Below are 17,704 nucleotides of genomic sequence, written 5' to 3' on the forward strand. Positions count from 1 at the left end.
TGTCCTCGCTTGGTTTATTTTGTGTACCCAGCTTCAACATATGCGTCTGGCTGGCAGTCTACACTGCAAAATAACAATAGCAAGAAACTTCCTTCGGTTTGCATTTTTGTCCATTTTTTTTTTGTTTTTTTTTTTTGAGTTAGCGGACAGGAAATGGAGGGGGGGTTAAAGATCACAACCCAACGTCACACAAATGGCCCATGTAGTGACCCAACCACACCACCGCACACCCCTGTGGCAAGGTGCCGCATTGCCTGATTGGGTGTGAATGCAGCCTAACACCTCCAGAGACTGCGGCAAGGATGTCACATACCTATGCTAAATGGCTGTGAGGGTTCCCAGGGAGGGACAGGACCATTTGTCCCAGGCCCACCCCATAACTCAATCTTTTGATATGTATGACCCCAAACTGTATATCCAGACACCACACAGTGTGATCGGCAGAGGCTTGCTGGGCGCACTGGCCGAATGTTCTGAGCGCATTGCAATAAACATCAAATTCTCTGAGGAGACGTCGTCAACGTGTTCTTCATCGTCCTGCATTTGACTCCACAGAAAAGGGAAAAATAATCCTAACACTGATAAAAAAAATGGGATTCATAGGCGAATAGCAAGGCATAAACAACTACTAACCAAGAGGAACACCAATGCTTGCTTCACATTTGCAAAAAAGCAACTGAATGATCCCCAAACATTTTGGGTTAATGTTCTATAATCAGATGAGTCAAAAACTTTTTGGATGACATGGATCCCATTAAGTCTGGTGTAAAGCAAATACAGCACATCAGAGTAAGAATATCATACTAACACTCAAACATGCTGGTGATAGTGTGATCGTGTGGGGATGCTTTGCTGCCTCGGGACCTGGACGACTGGCTATTACTGAAATAATCATGAATTCTTCTCTGTACCACAAAATTCTTAAGGAGAATGTCGGGTCATCTGTCTGTGAACTGAAGCTGAAGCGCAACTGGGTTATGCGGCACGACAAAACAAAAAAGTAAGTCCACTTCTGAATGGCTGAAAAGAAACAAAATGAAAGTTTTGGAGTAGCGGGGTCAAAGTCCTGACTTGAACCCAATAGAGATGCTGTTATAGGAACTGAAACGAGCAGTTCAGGCCAGAAAACATACCAATTCCTCTGAATTAAAGCAGTTCTTAAAAAACAAACAAAGAGTCGGCTAAAACTCCTCAGCAATGTGAAAGACTGATATCAAACTCTAGGAAGTGTTTGGTTGCAGTTATTGCTGTTAAAGGTGGTGCAACCAGTTATTAAGTTTAAGGGGGCAATTACTTATTACGTGGGTGAAATGAGTTTGATAACTTTTTTTCCATTAAATAAATGAAACAATCATTTTAAAAAAGTGTTTTGTTCAAATTCAGGTTCCTTTTGCCTAATATTTTTGTCTAAAGACTAAAAACTTAATTAAAATACTGAATGACTTATTTTCATTTGATTTTACTGCTAATCATGCTGTATACTTACAGGAAAGAGAAACTAAAATTGAAATAATGAAAGTGTTGTGTTCTCTTTCTTGACAAAGGTGTTAGAAGTTTAGGTGCTAAGAAGAGTGCAAAGCAGATGTGTCAGATCCTGTGATCTAGCCTCAGTGCAGGGGACGGTGGATCAGACCTTGACGCAGTGTGTAGACTGTGTTTGTGGCTGAGAAGTTCGTTGCAGTGATAAAGTTCTCTCGATTCGAAGTCTCCGCTTCCACCCTGACAGACTTCTCCATGTTACCGTGGTAACTGCTGACTTCCCCCGTTGGAAAAGTGACATTGATGAGATGGCCTTCGGAGTTATACCTGTAAGAAGACAGCCGATGTGAGCAGAATCTCATCACTTTGTACAGTGGCCATTTAAAAAAAAAAAAAAAAAAAAAAAAAAATTATATCAAAATGACAGTAAGGAAGCCTTAAAAGCTATCATGGCCTTAATCTGTTCTATAACTGAATGTAAAGTTAATTAACTTCAAGTGCCATTAACTTCATTCAATAAAATGTCAATTTCAATAATGAAAAAGAGACTGTCTGGTAGATTGTATTACTAGATACATCACTACTTTTGCCAGAGATTGCTAGACATGTATTTCACTGCACTATAACAGGGAAAGTTCAGCATTTCACCACAACTTTGAACTAGAAAGTGTGTTGACTGGATGAACTGAGGGGCACCTCTGATCATGGTATTGGTTCATTGAACTGTCTATGACTATTTTTTTATTTATTGTTTTAGCTGTTGAATCATGACGCATCAACACACTTTCATAAACATACCACAAGATGGCAGTAATACTCCACACACTACATTCAATGCAATCTTCTGTGAAGAAGTCTATCTGTTTAAAATGATCAAAAACCAACATGCATGGCAAAAATCTCCCTAGGGAAAATGGCAATTCTTAACACATTCTGATAAAAGACCACCCCCTCCCCCAATTAGGATTTTGAGAGGTAATGTAAGGGGACATTTTGAACTGGTCATGCATCTCTGGAGAAACAGGCTCTCCCAGGCTAATCAGAGAAAAATAACAGCTTTAATATTGGTCTTTGAGTCAGTACACTGTGTAACAACCAGGCTGATTTCCCAGCTGACCAAAGACTGCAGGAATATCCCCCTTCCGGCTAACGATGCTACTGATCTCAGATTTCAACAATGAAATGAAGCTTGACCCCCCCGAAAGCCCCATCTGTCATGTTCCATATACCACAAACACGTACTGATGTCAGAGTAAGGCTTCATAAACCACACAGTGGGCGGAGACAGCATGCCCTGTCAATCATTGGACTTGTACACATGAAGTAATCAAGACTTAAGATCACACAGAAAACCCATGACGGCTGCACGTGTTTTTGTTGTTCATGAAGCCTCACAATGTTCACAAAAATGCTCACCATAATTATGTCACAGCGTAGTGCCTATTTTGTTTTAAGACATAGGAACATATTAAATCAAATATCACAGACAGAGCTGTGGAAGCAAACGAAGCCTTACTCGTAGACTGTGGCCCAGCCGTTCTCGTTGGTGCTGGTTGCTAGGAGACCAGTGTTTCCATGGTAGGTGACCTGCGCAAGGTCATGGCCCTGGTCAGAAACTCTCTTGAGAGCACCGTTGTTGCTGATGGTCAGCCAGTAGACCTGCCCCCCAGGTGCCGCCAGCCACAGGGGCACGCCGTTGGCGTCGCGGTGGACGTGGACGGAGTCGCTGTTGCTCCCGGTGATGCCGATGACGTGGCCGTCGGCAGAATACGTCAGGTTGTAGATGTAGTCCCCCGTGATCAGGTTCTTGGTGTGGAGGTGGGTGCCGTTGGCGCTGAACAGGTAGAGCTCCTGGTCCGAAGCGGAGGCCACCTCGTACATGTGGGCGGGGCTGAGATGCGGCCAGTTCGGGCTCAGGGCGCGTATGCGGACGTTGCCCAGGTCAGCGATGTAGAGCGTGCCGTTGGGGGACGCTGCCAGGGAAGAGGGTGCCTTCAGCTTGGCATCTCTGGCATACCCACCATCGCCTGCACAGAAACCAAAGCAAAATAAAGACCAAGACCATCTAAACCAACTGCTTAACACAAAATACAGCATCAATACGTACGCAGGCTACGAAAGGCCATAAATGCAACAGAGTGCATCTGCTCTTATCACGTTCGCCCGCCAGAACTCACTGACAGCTATTTCTCGCTGACGCGCCTCGCTAAAATGCCAACCGCGGCAATGCTTCTGCTCCTTACTTCCGCCATTGCGTTTCAAAAATGGATCTAGCATTCATGTGTACAGCGTAAATCCACCCTTAGGCACGAACCCCTTTCACTTGCTGCTTCATAGTATTTAATGGTGAGGATCTAATGGAAAACGCCAGTTCTTTGGGGCATGCCTCGGACGTTGATAATTCTGACAAGCCTGCCAGCGTGACATACTGTAAGTATGGGTCCGTTATGGGTGGGACAGAGGGTTTCGGAGCCCTTCGGCGGTCATGTGTACTCCCTGGAATTTTCTCTGACAGACAGGACGTGTGTTTGTGGAGCGGAAGAAATGGGAAAGACGAAGGCGTCTGAAAAGAGTAATCATTCGTTAACAGCGTTACATGATTGGAAATATGCAAAGCATCACCAGAGAGGGATAGGAACCTTTACACCTCATTGGTTCTCGCCACGCGCAAACCCTTTTTTTCTCTTAGCAATTGAAAAAAGGTGATGCGCAACGCGATCAAGGGAATACTTGATAAAAAAAGCCATTTTGAAGGAGATGTAATACCAGACACGACAAATGGCGACTTCGCTTGCGCTGTCAGAAAATGTGACAGCACAAGAAGGGCATGTGATTTGTATGCCTATGCGTCCCAGAAGCACTTTCACCATGTCATATTTCTTTGTTTATTTCCATTCGTCCACACGTGCTGTTCAAGCTCCTTCATCATGGCCTGGAGTTTTTTGTAAGCGAGAGATGCAAAATAAGGAGAGAAGATTCGGCACGTTTTATTATCGGTTTATCGTCTTGTATCGCCGCTGATTATCTGTGGCACGAGACTGCTGCTGAGGAGAGCAGCACAGAACGGTGGAACAGCAAGTACGTCACGCAACTTTTCTTCTAATGTTTGCGCGCTCTAATTCTGTACGTAATCAAAACACTAGAGCAAAGTGAAACAACTGGAACAAGTCTACCTCAGTGGAAATGCAAGTACAAATCTGGTTATGGTCAATTAAGGAAACACGGTGTTATGGACGCATGCGTACAAACACGGGGATTTATCAAGGAGTCCCAAAATTCTGGGATCCCCAATTGTGTGTCTGACCCAGCGATGGGGTCACACTACACAGGAGAAAAGCAGAGATTAAAAATCTCAGGGTAAGTGCCAGGGGCACAGAGAGAGAGAGAGAGAGAGTGCCATGGTGGGCAGTCAAAGCCCCAGCCCCACAGGGGGTCTCATATGTGGGTTAAGCGTCAGCCACGCGTCTTCCTTGTGTTTGTTCATTTAATTATCAATTGGATTTGGTTAACGATTGTCTCAGTAAATTAATTAGTCCCTTAGAAAATGGTGGGCCTCAGTAGGCACAGTGCCCTGTTCTGGTCACTGTATTTTCTTTGGTTCTCCAATTCGCAGCAGATGATTAAAACAAGAACACCCCCCCCCCCCCCCCACACACACATCAAACAGCACCCTACCGGAGAAGCAGTCGCAGTTGGGGTCGATCTTGCAGTCGCACTCGGAGGGCGCCCCGGCGATGACGGAGATCTCGCCGTTGGTGGTGACCTGCTGGACGCGGTTGATCTTCCGCTCGTCCGTCTCGGCGATGTACAGCGTGCCCCGGTGGGACACGGCGATGGCCTTGGCCGCCTCCAGCGTGGAGTGCACCGCCGCCTTGCTCACCAGGTAGTGGTCGATGCCCGGCACCTGGCAGTGGATGGGGCGCCCGGCCACGATGCGCACCTGCTCGCTCTCCGACACCTGGATGACGATGTTGTTGTCCAGCACGTAGAGGGAGTTGTCCAGGGGGTTGACGGCCAGGTCGGTGGGCCACTCCAGACGCACCTGAGGGAGCAGGGGAGACACGTCTGATCGCGTCCCCGCGGTGTCGCCCGCTCCGGGCCGATGGCGCGGCCCCGCCGGGGACTCGGCCTCTCGCGGGGTCAGCGGGGTGAGGGCGGTATGAAGAGTGTTCTGCTGTTTCCCTCACCGCACCTTCAGCCTTTTCAAAATGGCACACTGTCGCCATGCAGAGAGACAGCCCTGTACTGCTCACTGCCCTGTCCCATATTACAATGTGCCATTTCATACACACATATACAGTATGCTGTATATTTGAAGTATACAGTATATATAATACATACAGTATATATAACGTGTGTGAATATATAGTACTGTATATATGCACTAATGCCATACTATATGACATCCTACATAATGACAGTTTCCATAGCTGTAGCCTATTTTAGAATAGGGTGTATGTGTAAAAGAAACACTATAGATATCAGTATATTCCCTAACAAACTTGCATTGCATCAATGGCCGGGCTATTAAGTATTAATTGACATTATACATGTAACTTAGAGATATGAAAGAATCACTGAGTTGGAAAGCAGTCACTTTCTCACATGCAGTGTGCATTTTAATGTGTTTCTCAACACGTTGCCAGATTCATTTATTCATGAACTGTGTCAGAAGCAGATTAAGCTGAGCAGGATAGTCAGAAGGTCCACAGACCGCTGTTCCCTTTTCACGTTCTCAAACTGAAAAAAAGGGATGTTCTAAGATCCCCACTTAACCTCTATTAGTTTGATTCTTGGGTTTTAACTTATAAAATTATTTATTGTTATAAAAAAGGCTCTTAAAAAACAAGGCAAGGCATAGATTTCTTTTGATATTGTGACATGGCTGTAGTTGGCTGCAGTTATAAAATGAGTGTCACAGGAACACAGACGCATGCAAATGCTGGAAGTCTCTGCTTTATGGAAAAAACCTCAAGATTGACTGAATATGCTTCACACTGCCCCAACCCAAGGCAGGCAAGTGTTTGTTTTTAAAGCACCGCGGACTCACTTCAGGGAATCTTTCACCTGTAAAGGTGCCCCAATAAAAGTGCATGCAGCACTGTACAGTACAGTGCCCATGGCAGAGGCTAAAAAAAAAACTGAAAGACCATTGTTCTGCAGTCATACATTATTCATAGGCTATTCTAAAGGCTCTCCATTTTTTCACCGCTCTGATCCAATGGGTCAGTTATCAATCTTTTATTATCAAAGTGCACAATATCTGCTACCTGTCAGCCTCCATCAGTCAGAGCCCTGGCAGAGATCACACGTCACATAAAAGCAAACAAAGAGCACACTGTTCGCGAGATACGTGCATCTCATATCACTTTGGTCACATTTTTGAAAGCCTATGGCCCAGATTCAGGCTCTCTCTTATCCCATTTATATTTCATTTTGAACAACAAAGCTACAAACGCTGCCATTTATTTTTGTGTCGGGGATTAGGGGATTCCGCCTTAAACAAGCTTATGGATAGAACTGATGGAGAATTACGCACAATACAGAAACATACGCAACACTTACATCTGTCACTCTATGTTAAGGACAACATCAAGAGTTGCTGTGAGATGAAAGATATATCATGACACAGGCTGAGTTATAGCCTTCAAATCCAGTTAGAGACTTCTTTAACCACAATTACAGAACTCAGGTGCCCCAATTTTAAATGCATTCAATCTCTGTCAATACTTTTATGGTTTTATATCACGGTTAATGTATTTTTACACGCATGCTATTGAATATATGCAATTGTGTTTTTTTATCCTTCTTGGTTCTGTGTACCCAAGGACTCCCTAGACAATGGCAGCAAATGTTGGCCATGCTGGCTAAACAAAATAAATCAATAAATAAAGCCTGCCCAGCCCCTGGCTCCAGACCTTGCCAGAGGCAGTGCTGGCATCCGGCTGCTGACTGCAGAGAGGGGCGTCCCCCTGTCTTTTTAGGCCCCTTTTTAGGCAGGCGGGACCTGAGAGCGCCCCACAGCAAGCCGCAGCCTTAATAATGCATCAGTGTTTTGACAGGGCACAATGTGGGGTTTGGGAAGCCAGCGCCATCCTCTGATCCTCGTGCGACACACGTGTCAGCAGAGCCGAGCCTCATGGGAAATTAATGCGCGTGACCGTCTGAGCGTCCCTCGAGACCAGCCAAACACTGACCACCTTGTGTCCCCTTAAAATGGATACAATCCTCTGATATGACTGGGCAAAAAAAAGCACTTCACCCACGGCCGGGCGTCCACGTTTGGAACTGCACATCAAAACACCTGCACAGCTTGAGCCGAAGTGGTACACGAGCTCCAGCGTGCTCGCGCGGTATCCTTCCACGCAAGCTGAAAGCTAATGGGCCCCTTGCGATGGGCGCTCAGGCACAGAACTTCAACTTCACCCTTCACCCCCCCCAACCAAAATAAAATAAATAAATAAGTTATTGTTAGGTAATACTTCCCAGTGGGGTCTTCAGTCATCTACCCTCCTCTTATTTGAAACACAAAGTGGAATAAATAGATTAGGCGGCAGGGCGGTTGTGCTCGAGGATGGTGCCTTCAGGGTGGAGGTGAGAGTGCCAGAAGGGATTGGAGATGCACTGGAGGAATTCACAACTGGCAAAATTAATTCTATTATAAAATGAGCGGTTTGCCGGAGATTACTCATGTAGCATCAGTTCTACCGGAATCTCTGAAAAGGTTGCCGCATGCCTATGACGCTGGTTATTATGGGTTAGATTTATCGAAAGCTTCGGTGCTGTGCGTGGACAGCATGTTTGTGAATAGCAAGGAGGCTGGAATGACTAACAGTTTCTCTGAAACAGTTTCTCTGTTTCTCTATAGCTGGACCCCAACATAATGTCTAATTTTTATTTACAGTTCAAGTAAAAATATATATCGCTGGTTCACCACTGTTATTTTATATGTACTGCAACAAGTCAAAATGCTGTAGAAAATCCCTCACCAATCACACACGAGCATAACAGTCTTCAAGATTCAGCGTCAAATCGATCACTCTCCCAGAGTTTATATTTTTCACTGAAGGTACTTTATATTACAGATACCACACTTATAACAGAATGGCAGGACCACAAACACAAACGTTTCTAAGAAGTGTTGAGAGTCAAAATAGCTGACGTTTGGCTACGCTCTGAGAACAGGCTCTGTGCCGCTCAGAGAAAAATTCAGAGAGTATATGTTACCAGCAAGGCACTGTGTCAGTGGTCGTTATGAGACCTTTCTGTTTCTTTTTTGCTGCAATGGTGGTCAGACTGCCTCAGATGTGGGTTAGAATGTTTCTCTCTCACTCACTCTCACTCTTACTCTCGCTCTCTCTCTCAGAGAGCATCAACAGGGGTCTCTCTCTGGAGGTCTCCTGCTTGCTCTGCAAGTGCCTCCTAACAGAGGTTAGGTTAGATGAGAAGTCACGCCATCAGGGCCACGCTGGGCGTAATGGTTCCAGGGCCTACAGTACACCGCAGTCTCTGCTGCCGCAGTCTTGGCTCTATCAGCGGAGAGGGTTTTCTTTCTCTCGTCCCAGAGGAAGAATATAAAGACCTAATAGTATCTGACAATCAGCAGAACCTGCATCAGGGATGCACGTTCTAAAATAAAAACCTGCAAGTGAATATAAAAATATGGGGCCCTATTTACATATGACTTTTTCAATACTCGTATTTACATTAAGACTCAAGTACTGCTATTAGCAATAATAATAATAATAATAATAATAATAATAACTCATCTGGATAATGAGTGACAGTCGTGCTGTGGCAGAACACGCACCACAAGTTTTAAACTCAAATATAACCGGGTACATACTGGATTTCCATCTTGAGAGAACCAGACTGGAAATTTTGCAGGAACACCAGGAAGCCCTCAACCATTCGAGACAAGTGTCTGTCAGATCTGTAACGGCAACAGTGTGTCAAGGCCTCTGTAAAATGTGTCATTCAAACTTGCTATGAGCGTATCCCTCAGGCAGAAGGCTCACTGAATACAGACTGACAGCAAACCAAATTCAGAACTTTTCATCAAAACATAGGCATGGACAATTTCCCACTGCTTTGATAGCATTCATCCATAATGGATGCGGGAAACCTTCACAGATCCGAGGACAGACCGATGTTTAGGCCAAATCTGTTTTTGTTGTTTGGCATAAGGAGCAGCCATTGCCCAGGATTTGTCTGTAGTTGGAAGCAACCCAGGGGATAAGTATCAGCATTCTGTATCACTTTCCAATTCTGGTCCCGGACTATGTGTGGTGAATAGAACCCCATAGGCTATCATTTAGAAGCCACAGTAGGTAGAAAAATCAACAGCAGTGACCTAGCTCTGCCATCTTTTGATGATTCTTTTCACGGCTTTCAAAATGAGTCACATTTCCCCCCCCCTCCCCCAGATTTTTACACACATATTTTGCTCATTGACTCATTTCCATTTTGCTCTGTTTCCTGTTCAACGGTTAAGCATAGCCATCATATAAAAAATAGAATAAAACACCAAAAGAAAAACGTACATTTACTTTCCTTCCCCTCCATATGTTAGGAGACCAAACTGCTTTTATGATGTTCACAACCACTAATTGTGTGATTAGTCAGATGACTGCTCGCCCACAGCCAAAGGGGATGCCACAGGGTATCGATTGTAATCCAAGCTTAAACACCAGCTCAGCAGACGAACAGTGCAGTCAAAGCAAAAATAGCCCATGCGTCAAAACATTCAGAGAAGTGAAAGAAAAAACTGACAGAATTTTATGAGCCAGATGCTTCCAGAGAGAAACTGCGTTAGTTTCAAAGTGCACAAATTCCTTGAGGCTTTGAGAGTTTTAACCTCAACAAGTCAGACAGACTCGACTTGACAAAACTCAATTTCAGGATTTGACAAGAGCTGTTCTTCTAAACTTCTTAATTACCTGATTTTCACAAGAAAAATGGCAGAAATGGCACTGGGGAGTGCCTTGTTACTTGCATAAAGCAAAGTAAAACTGCTCAAACCCATTCTGTAGATACAGTAAGATACATCTCTTCACGTGGACATCTCTTCAAGTTTAAACCAAAGATTTTCAAGCAATAACAGAGGACATGGTTTAAAATGACCACGATTAAATTCACAAAGATTCAAAGATTTTAATGTCATGCAATTAAATTCAATTTCATTTGTTTTCAAATGAATTATTATGAATAGCCTTCTATATATATATAAATTATTATGAATAGCCTTCTATATATATTATTACATACATTATTATGTTTTGTGCAGGTGAAACAAGTGCACTTACGTGTGTTGACCATTTTCCACAGATTAAACCAAAGATATTGCACAAGACTAAAAATATTCTACTTCCATATGCCAGTGGTTCTAATAAGCACACTGAATGCAGCACTGAATGCAACAGTGCGGGAAAATTGCTTGCAATCATTGTTAAGTGGCAATTGACTTATCAACATGGATGACAGGGGAGGTGTAACGTGATAATTGTTTAAAATGTGTGATCAAAGAAGGCTCTACTGACCTCATAATGAGAGAGCACTGAAAAGCAGGTGATAAAACTGCTAAGAAAAAAACTGTGACCTAGTTAAAAGCTCTTAAGTGTGTACGGCCCTGTTCAGACCTGGCATTAAAATGTGTCTTGGGTGATCACAAGTGGACAGCTCTAACTACAGGTGTGAACGCACCCAGGACGCATTGAGGACGCACTCAGATCCGATCACTCAGAGCACATTCGGAGGTGGTCTGGGACGCATATGGCCACATTCTTTTAGCAGTGTGGACATGAATGCGTCCTGGGCCACATTGAAGGACCGCCTCTCAACTGACGTCCTCTGCCTAAGCGGAAGTACATACTCATTCGCACGCCAACGGCGTCATATTAAAGTGCGAAACAACAAGAAGCCACACTGAATAACGAAATATACAAGACAAAGTTTCAAAAATGATACCATGTCATTCTACAGTCAATATCTGGGACTAAATATTGAATAAATATAAAACCTTACTGTTGGTTTTACGTGTAGAGATGTCCCTTTCGAGACAGAGCGGTCATATATTGTCTTGGACAATCCGTTTGTGAAATAAACGCGCATTTGTGATGCCTGGGTATCTTCCAAAATAGCTGTGCGTAATACCACACGTGTTGTTCACGGCGTTGTCGCCCTTTTTAGTACAGGCTGGCTTGATTGACAATTCATTTATTCAGTAGGTGAGAGTTTAAGCTTTCTAACGATATATAACATGTCTAATTCTGCTTTTGGAATAGCGTTTTATAGGTTAACGTAACCGAAAATATTCTTATCATCGCATTCACTTACGCATTCACTCTGTGGTAGCAGTAAAAGACGCTGCACCAGTGCACCTAAAGAAACGTTGTCAACGATTTTTTGTAATTTCTTGGAAAATACTATTATCATTGAGGACTTCTGGGCATAGCTAAGCCATATGTTTGCTGATAGACCTATCTGACATAGTTTTCTGGAGCAAAACAGAAGCGGATATAACTATCATTTTGGTTGGTTCTCAAATCGCGTAAGCTGGCTTTGTCCACTACGTTTGAAAATTTTGAAAAGCGCATAGAGACATATTACGAGTGCGTCAAACATCTTGAGCGATTTGGTTTGCCTGGAACACGCCAAGGCATAGACGCAGTCTGTTTTTGTTTTGATTTTGCCCGCGCGCCAAGGTCTTTGCAAACTTCTTCTTCTTCTTTTAATTTCCGTCAGACAAGGCACAGGTATGCTGCCATAGTCTGTATAAAAATATACCGGTTAAAAACATATATATACCGGTTGTTTTTAACCTCCCGCCGGTTAAAAACAACAATGCATTTGGTCTTTGGAAACGGAAATGTGTTTATTTGCATATTGAGCGGGGAAGTGAGATACAATCACAAGTAGTCAGTCGAGATGCATTCTGATGCCAGGTGTGAGCTGACATCCGTCTTGACTTAATCTAGACACAATCTGGGTACAAAGTACAGGTGTGAACAAGGCCTATATGTGTGTGTGTGTGTGTGTGTGTGTGTGTGTGTGTGTGTGTGTGCGTGTGAGAATGTGTTTGTGTGTGCATGTGTGTGCATGTGTGTGTGCGTGTGTATGTGTGTGCGTGCGTGTGTGTGTGAGTGCGTGTGTGCGTGTGTACGTGTGTGCGTGTGTGTGCGCTTGCATGCACGCGTGCATACGTGCCTAAATTAATAGGACGTGGTCTCACCTGGGTGATGTCCATGCGGGCATCACAGCTCAGCGGCTGAGTCGATGTCAACCCGTTGGAACCGATGATGGTTGTTATCACTCCTTTCTTGTCGATCCGCTTGATCATGGTTCCGTCAACAAAATAGACAAAGCCTCTCTTGTCTACGGCAATTCCTGTCGGGGGATACAAACGGGACAACAGACCTCAAACTCAAACACAACAGAAACACTTTACATGCATTACAATCAACCTCGGTTTGAATGTATTCATTCTTTATGCATTTCTCTGGCATAATTACAGTCTTCAGAGATCACACTACGGGTGTTTATAACAGCGCAGAAAGGAAGCTAAACCCTTGGGGCGGAGGGATGGGAGTAAGATACTATATCTGGAAAGGGGGAACAGAAGTGGAACAGATTATCAGAGGAGATCTGCGCAGGCAGAGCGGCGCTCCCGCTCCTGCTGCTGTGGAGCAGGAGAGCAGCTCCCGTCATGGCCCTAATGATGAGAGAACAGGAGAGGAAGCAGAAGGCACCGGCGTGCCTGAGCAAAGGTGAGAGTGCGCGCAGTCACCACAGATGGGTGTTAAGCATCGCTTCGCCATCATTTCCATACTGAAAAAGAGCGCGGTGACTCAGGCCAGACGAGTTTCGAGACCAAACCCCTCCCCGCCCACGGCTCCCCTCTTTAAAAAAAAAAAAGAAAAAAAAAACCGCAATAGGCTGTACGCGGACACTAAGTATCTTAGCGCTCGGACAGAGCCCAGCACATAATTTAATTCTGTTTAATGCAATGTAATGTAATGTAACTTTCGGTTCGGAGCGAGCGGTGCACTGAACCGTCCCGCCCGGTCGCAATCACAAAGAGCCACTCAGATCGGCTCTGGGAGATTTCTAACGGTGGTCTGATCGAGCGTTGGCACGACCAGCAAAGTTAACTGGCCCTGAAGAGGTCAAGCTGACTGGAGTGAACCAACATTTTGCCCATTAAGTGAAACGGTCCATCGATGCGGTAACGATCCTTTGGCTGCCTTAACGCCACTGCTTTATCATTTTTATGGAACTCAATAATATGCTGTGCACTATGAGTGCAGATCCCGTTAATTAATAAATTATGCTATGTTGCTGGTTTGTTTTGCTCAGTCGGAGGAGAATGTTGGCTGAGATATTCAAATTATACTTAGCGCTGTTGGTGAGAGACATAGAGCTCATTAACACCCTCCCATGCCTGTGCCTGAGTGCCCTTTTTATGAATCACTAAAGGCAAAGCAATGTACCAGATTCATTAAAAATAAAATTAATAATGTACCCAGTAAGAAAGTTCCTATGCAGCATACGCACACACAGGCCTACAGTGTGGTGTCATTAAATGTCTCAATGTCTCAGCAACTGAACTGCAACTCCTAAACTACGCTGTAGGAAACACCCCGCTGGTAGATCCCACAGGTTAACCCCAGGGAGAGATCTAACAGTCTTACAGGGAGTTATTAATTGATACTGGTGTAATTGAAATACTAGTAGCCCGCATTTTTCAGTCAAACAAATGAACAGCAAATTGACATGTAAATTAAAAGAGTTCCGCATGTCAATGGAGACATACCGCGTATGAGAGTCCCCGTAAATTTCCCAAAAGTACTAAGTGCACCGCATTGAATTCTTTGAATTATTCACAGAGTAAAACCACTTAAGGTTTAAAGTGCATTTTGTACTGGAGGCTTCTCTTCACGGGCAGAGGCGTTATCGGGTGCCCCCCTTATACGACTGCATCAAGCGTCAAATGGATTTTGACTTTCCCCTGCAGCGATAGCAGCGAGAGTTTCTGCAGCGCTAACGAGTTCTGGGAGCTGAGGTCACAGACAGGGAGATTGATGGCAAGACAGGGTCACCCTGTGCCCTTCCGTAGGACAGGTAGACCGTTTTGTGCAACCTCCTGCCCCTTTTCATCATCCTGCCAAGAGGGATGGATGAAGCCAGGCTTCTCCTTCATCCCTAACCCCCCGGGGGCATCTTCCTGTCTGCCAGCCCACAGCCTCCCAAAAGCCCCTAAACTCTGCACCCCACCCTCCATTCTCCTTGCCTGACTGTACACACCCTGACAGACCTGCCTCTGTCCTCAATTTAACTTCTATGACAAGAAACCTCTGTTGAGTCACAGTGACAGTGCTGCTGGGTGCAATATCACAACACACGTACTTCTGTTAACATATGCAGCATACGACAGAGGTAGCAACAAAGAGTCAATTGTGTTTCTTTGAATGAGACTTCATAATATAAAGACAAAGCATTTATTACAGATCTCAAAAAACAAATCATGATGGATATTAGTAATGGTTTCCTCCCCCTACAGAACTACCCGAGACACTAATTACCTTACAATTAGTCAAAAGTAATGCGACGGAATTTCCATTTCAAGGCACACGGCAGTGACGGACAGCGGGTAAATCCGGACGGCTTTCAAAGGCGCTAAAGAGACTTCAAGCATATCCACTCGGTTTTACTATGAAGTGCAAACAAAACCGCGAGCAGAAAGCTAAAAACCACGAAGGCGCGTCGACAGCCGTGGCCAGGGAGGACCCCCGCCATTTTAACGCTGCGATGTTCCGAGCACTTGGGGGGCTTTTTCTGGGTCGCTTCTGCATTGGCGAGCGCCCTGCATTTCTCACGTCTTATGAAACTCAAGCAGGGTGCTCCGAGGAAAATGCAAATGAAGGTACAGTTCAAGGTGGTGGACTGCTTATACTCATTTTGCTTGTTAATAAACCAGAGGCAAAATAATTTCATTTTGATGTTATGATGTGTGCCTTGAGGGGGAGTAGCGAGTGGAAAAGGTCCTTGGACAAATGTGTCTGCGCCTTTTAGTCTATCTTTTTATTCTTTTGAAGTGGGCAGGGCACCTATGACTAATTGCATTTGTTTGCTTCCAAGGATAACCTAAGGGACAGTGTTAATATTGTAACCCTGCTAACCCAGAGCCTTGGCTCTCTGAGAGAACGATCAGGCTTGGCAGTGAAAAAAAAAGCAAAAATTCACAGTTCTTCATAATAAAAATTTCTGAAATTGAAGCCACATTTTGGAATTATACGGCATGACATCCCCAGCTATTCGCTGTGCACCTTTGTCAGCAGACTCCATATTTGAAGCGCAAATGAACTCTCTTTCACCTCATCAGCAGTTGCCACATCTGTGGACATCATGCACGCTGCATGATAATTTTCTCACGTTAAAACAAAGCTTATATTCATGCTCAAACTAATATAATCAAGTGTCTCGTCATTACATGATTTTCTCTGGAGCTCTTAGTGAAATTCTAATGGGATGTTGCATATGTTGCCTGAATTTACTCTCTCAGAATTCACTGCTTCACCAGCTAACTGCCTTGAAGAAGCTTACTGTTGTAACATTGGATAAAATCACAAAACTATATGGATCGGAAATGTTTACAACCTCCTTCAGCAGATTCTGGGATGATGGTACCAAATGGCGATAAAAATCAGTGCTCAGTTTTTTCCTCAGTAGTGAACTGACATACAAATGTATTATTTTGCATATTAAGACAGTGAAAAATAAAAATAAAATACATTTCTTAATGTGCTCTACAAAAACGGCATGCTTCACAGGCAGTCTTATAAAAAAAACTATATAAAAATATATACCATTAAGCTTCAGGCGAAAGCAAACTCGCACGCATTTAAAAAATCAAACAGCACAACTTGTCACTGAAGAAATATAAAATACTTAGTAACATTAAAATGGATTTTACACAGACACTTCAGAATGGACAGTCTGAGTGCTTATAAGCTCAAGCTGAATATTACCAATCAGTGTCCTTTTCTGGGCAAACATTGATTAATTTCAATTGATTAATTTTCAAAAACAAGCAAACCAAATACAAGATGAAACACAGACACAGAATGAAAATGCTTCTGTTCTTCTTGTTATTTTTTTAACAATACAAGCTACAGTTCCTGGCTGTGGACCATACCTGACTGTGTGAAGGTGCTAAATTGTATGGGCCCCTGTACATATACATGTGGAATTACTGCAGCCTCTGCACCAGAACGGTGCGTGTTCTCTGTACATTTTCCAGCCCCAGTTTCTCCTATCCAACTGGTCAAAATGGCAACAACAGTATTTCTCCAGGCTTTGCGGTGCCATTCAACCTTCAACTGTGGAAATAATTATCTGTTTACTTTACATGTGCAACCCACCGCAGCTAGCGGGTTAAAGCTCAACGACGGTAGAAAGGGGGCTTCGGAGGCGGCGTGCTTCCTCTCTGGTTGCGTTTCTACTATGCTGAGTTTTGGTTCATGTCAACCCACAACACAAATGAGAAAAAATGTCCAATGCGAAGAGTGAAACCCACTGACGGTAGAGAAACAATTTGAAATCACAGTATTCACTCATGCTTTCAAATTTATTCACTGAATTTTTGCTCTAAAGAAGCACACACACACGCGCACGCGCGCACACACAAGAACACACACACACGTACACACACACTCGCACGCACAGCACACATTTATATGAACCCAAATTACACAATTATAAAATGCACTGATTTGGACAATGCCTTCAAAACAGTTTGCTGTAATTTTGCTTTCAGGGAGATGGCAATGCATGTATTTTCTCTCACTGTGCTTAAAAAAAAAAAAAAAACTCATCCTAGCCTGTTACCATAAAACCACTGCCTGCAATTTGAAAACAGCCCAGCCATTACCATACTGCCACCATCTGCCCACATCAATATATTAAGCAGTAAAAAATAATATACTACTAACTACTTCAAGCAAATTTAAAGTACCTTAAATAAACCTCCCGAATCTATGTTCTCATGTCAACAGCCAGGGTTGTGCAGAACACACTGACTAAAATAGACTTTAATTGCTGCTTTATTAAGAAAAACTCAGTGAAACTCACCAAATAACGTCAAAGCCATGTAAGCTTTTTTACACGACACAAAATGTTGGACTTTGTTTAGCTGTATATGTATATGTATAATATACAAATATACAGA

The 17,704-nt window shown here is 43.8% G+C and overlaps 1 protein-coding gene across 3 annotated transcripts in view; it reads right to left on the reverse strand.

The window, feature by feature from the left end:
* LOC118224254 (teneurin-1-like) overlaps positions 1–17,704 on the reverse strand; it is a 362,344-nt gene that overhangs the window by 18,977 nt on the left and 325,663 nt on the right. For all 3 annotated transcript variants that reach the window (XM_035411577.1, XM_035411576.1, XM_035411578.1), the window contains 4 exons: positions 12,710–12,864; positions 5,155–5,521; positions 2,996–3,506; positions 1,634–1,806 (listed from right to left, as the gene is read on the reverse strand). In XM_035411577.1, coding sequence (XP_035267468.1) covers positions 1,634–1,806; positions 2,996–3,506; positions 5,155–5,521; positions 12,710–12,864 — 1,206 coding nt within the window. The remainder of the gene's footprint in view (positions 1–1,633; positions 1,807–2,995; positions 3,507–5,154; positions 5,522–12,709; positions 12,865–17,704) is intronic.

Source organism: Anguilla anguilla, chromosome 3, assembly GCF_013347855.1.
Source record: "Anguilla anguilla isolate fAngAng1 chromosome 3, fAngAng1.pri, whole genome shotgun sequence".
In the NCBI taxonomy this organism is placed as follows: domain Eukaryota; kingdom Metazoa; phylum Chordata; class Actinopteri; order Anguilliformes; family Anguillidae; genus Anguilla; species Anguilla anguilla.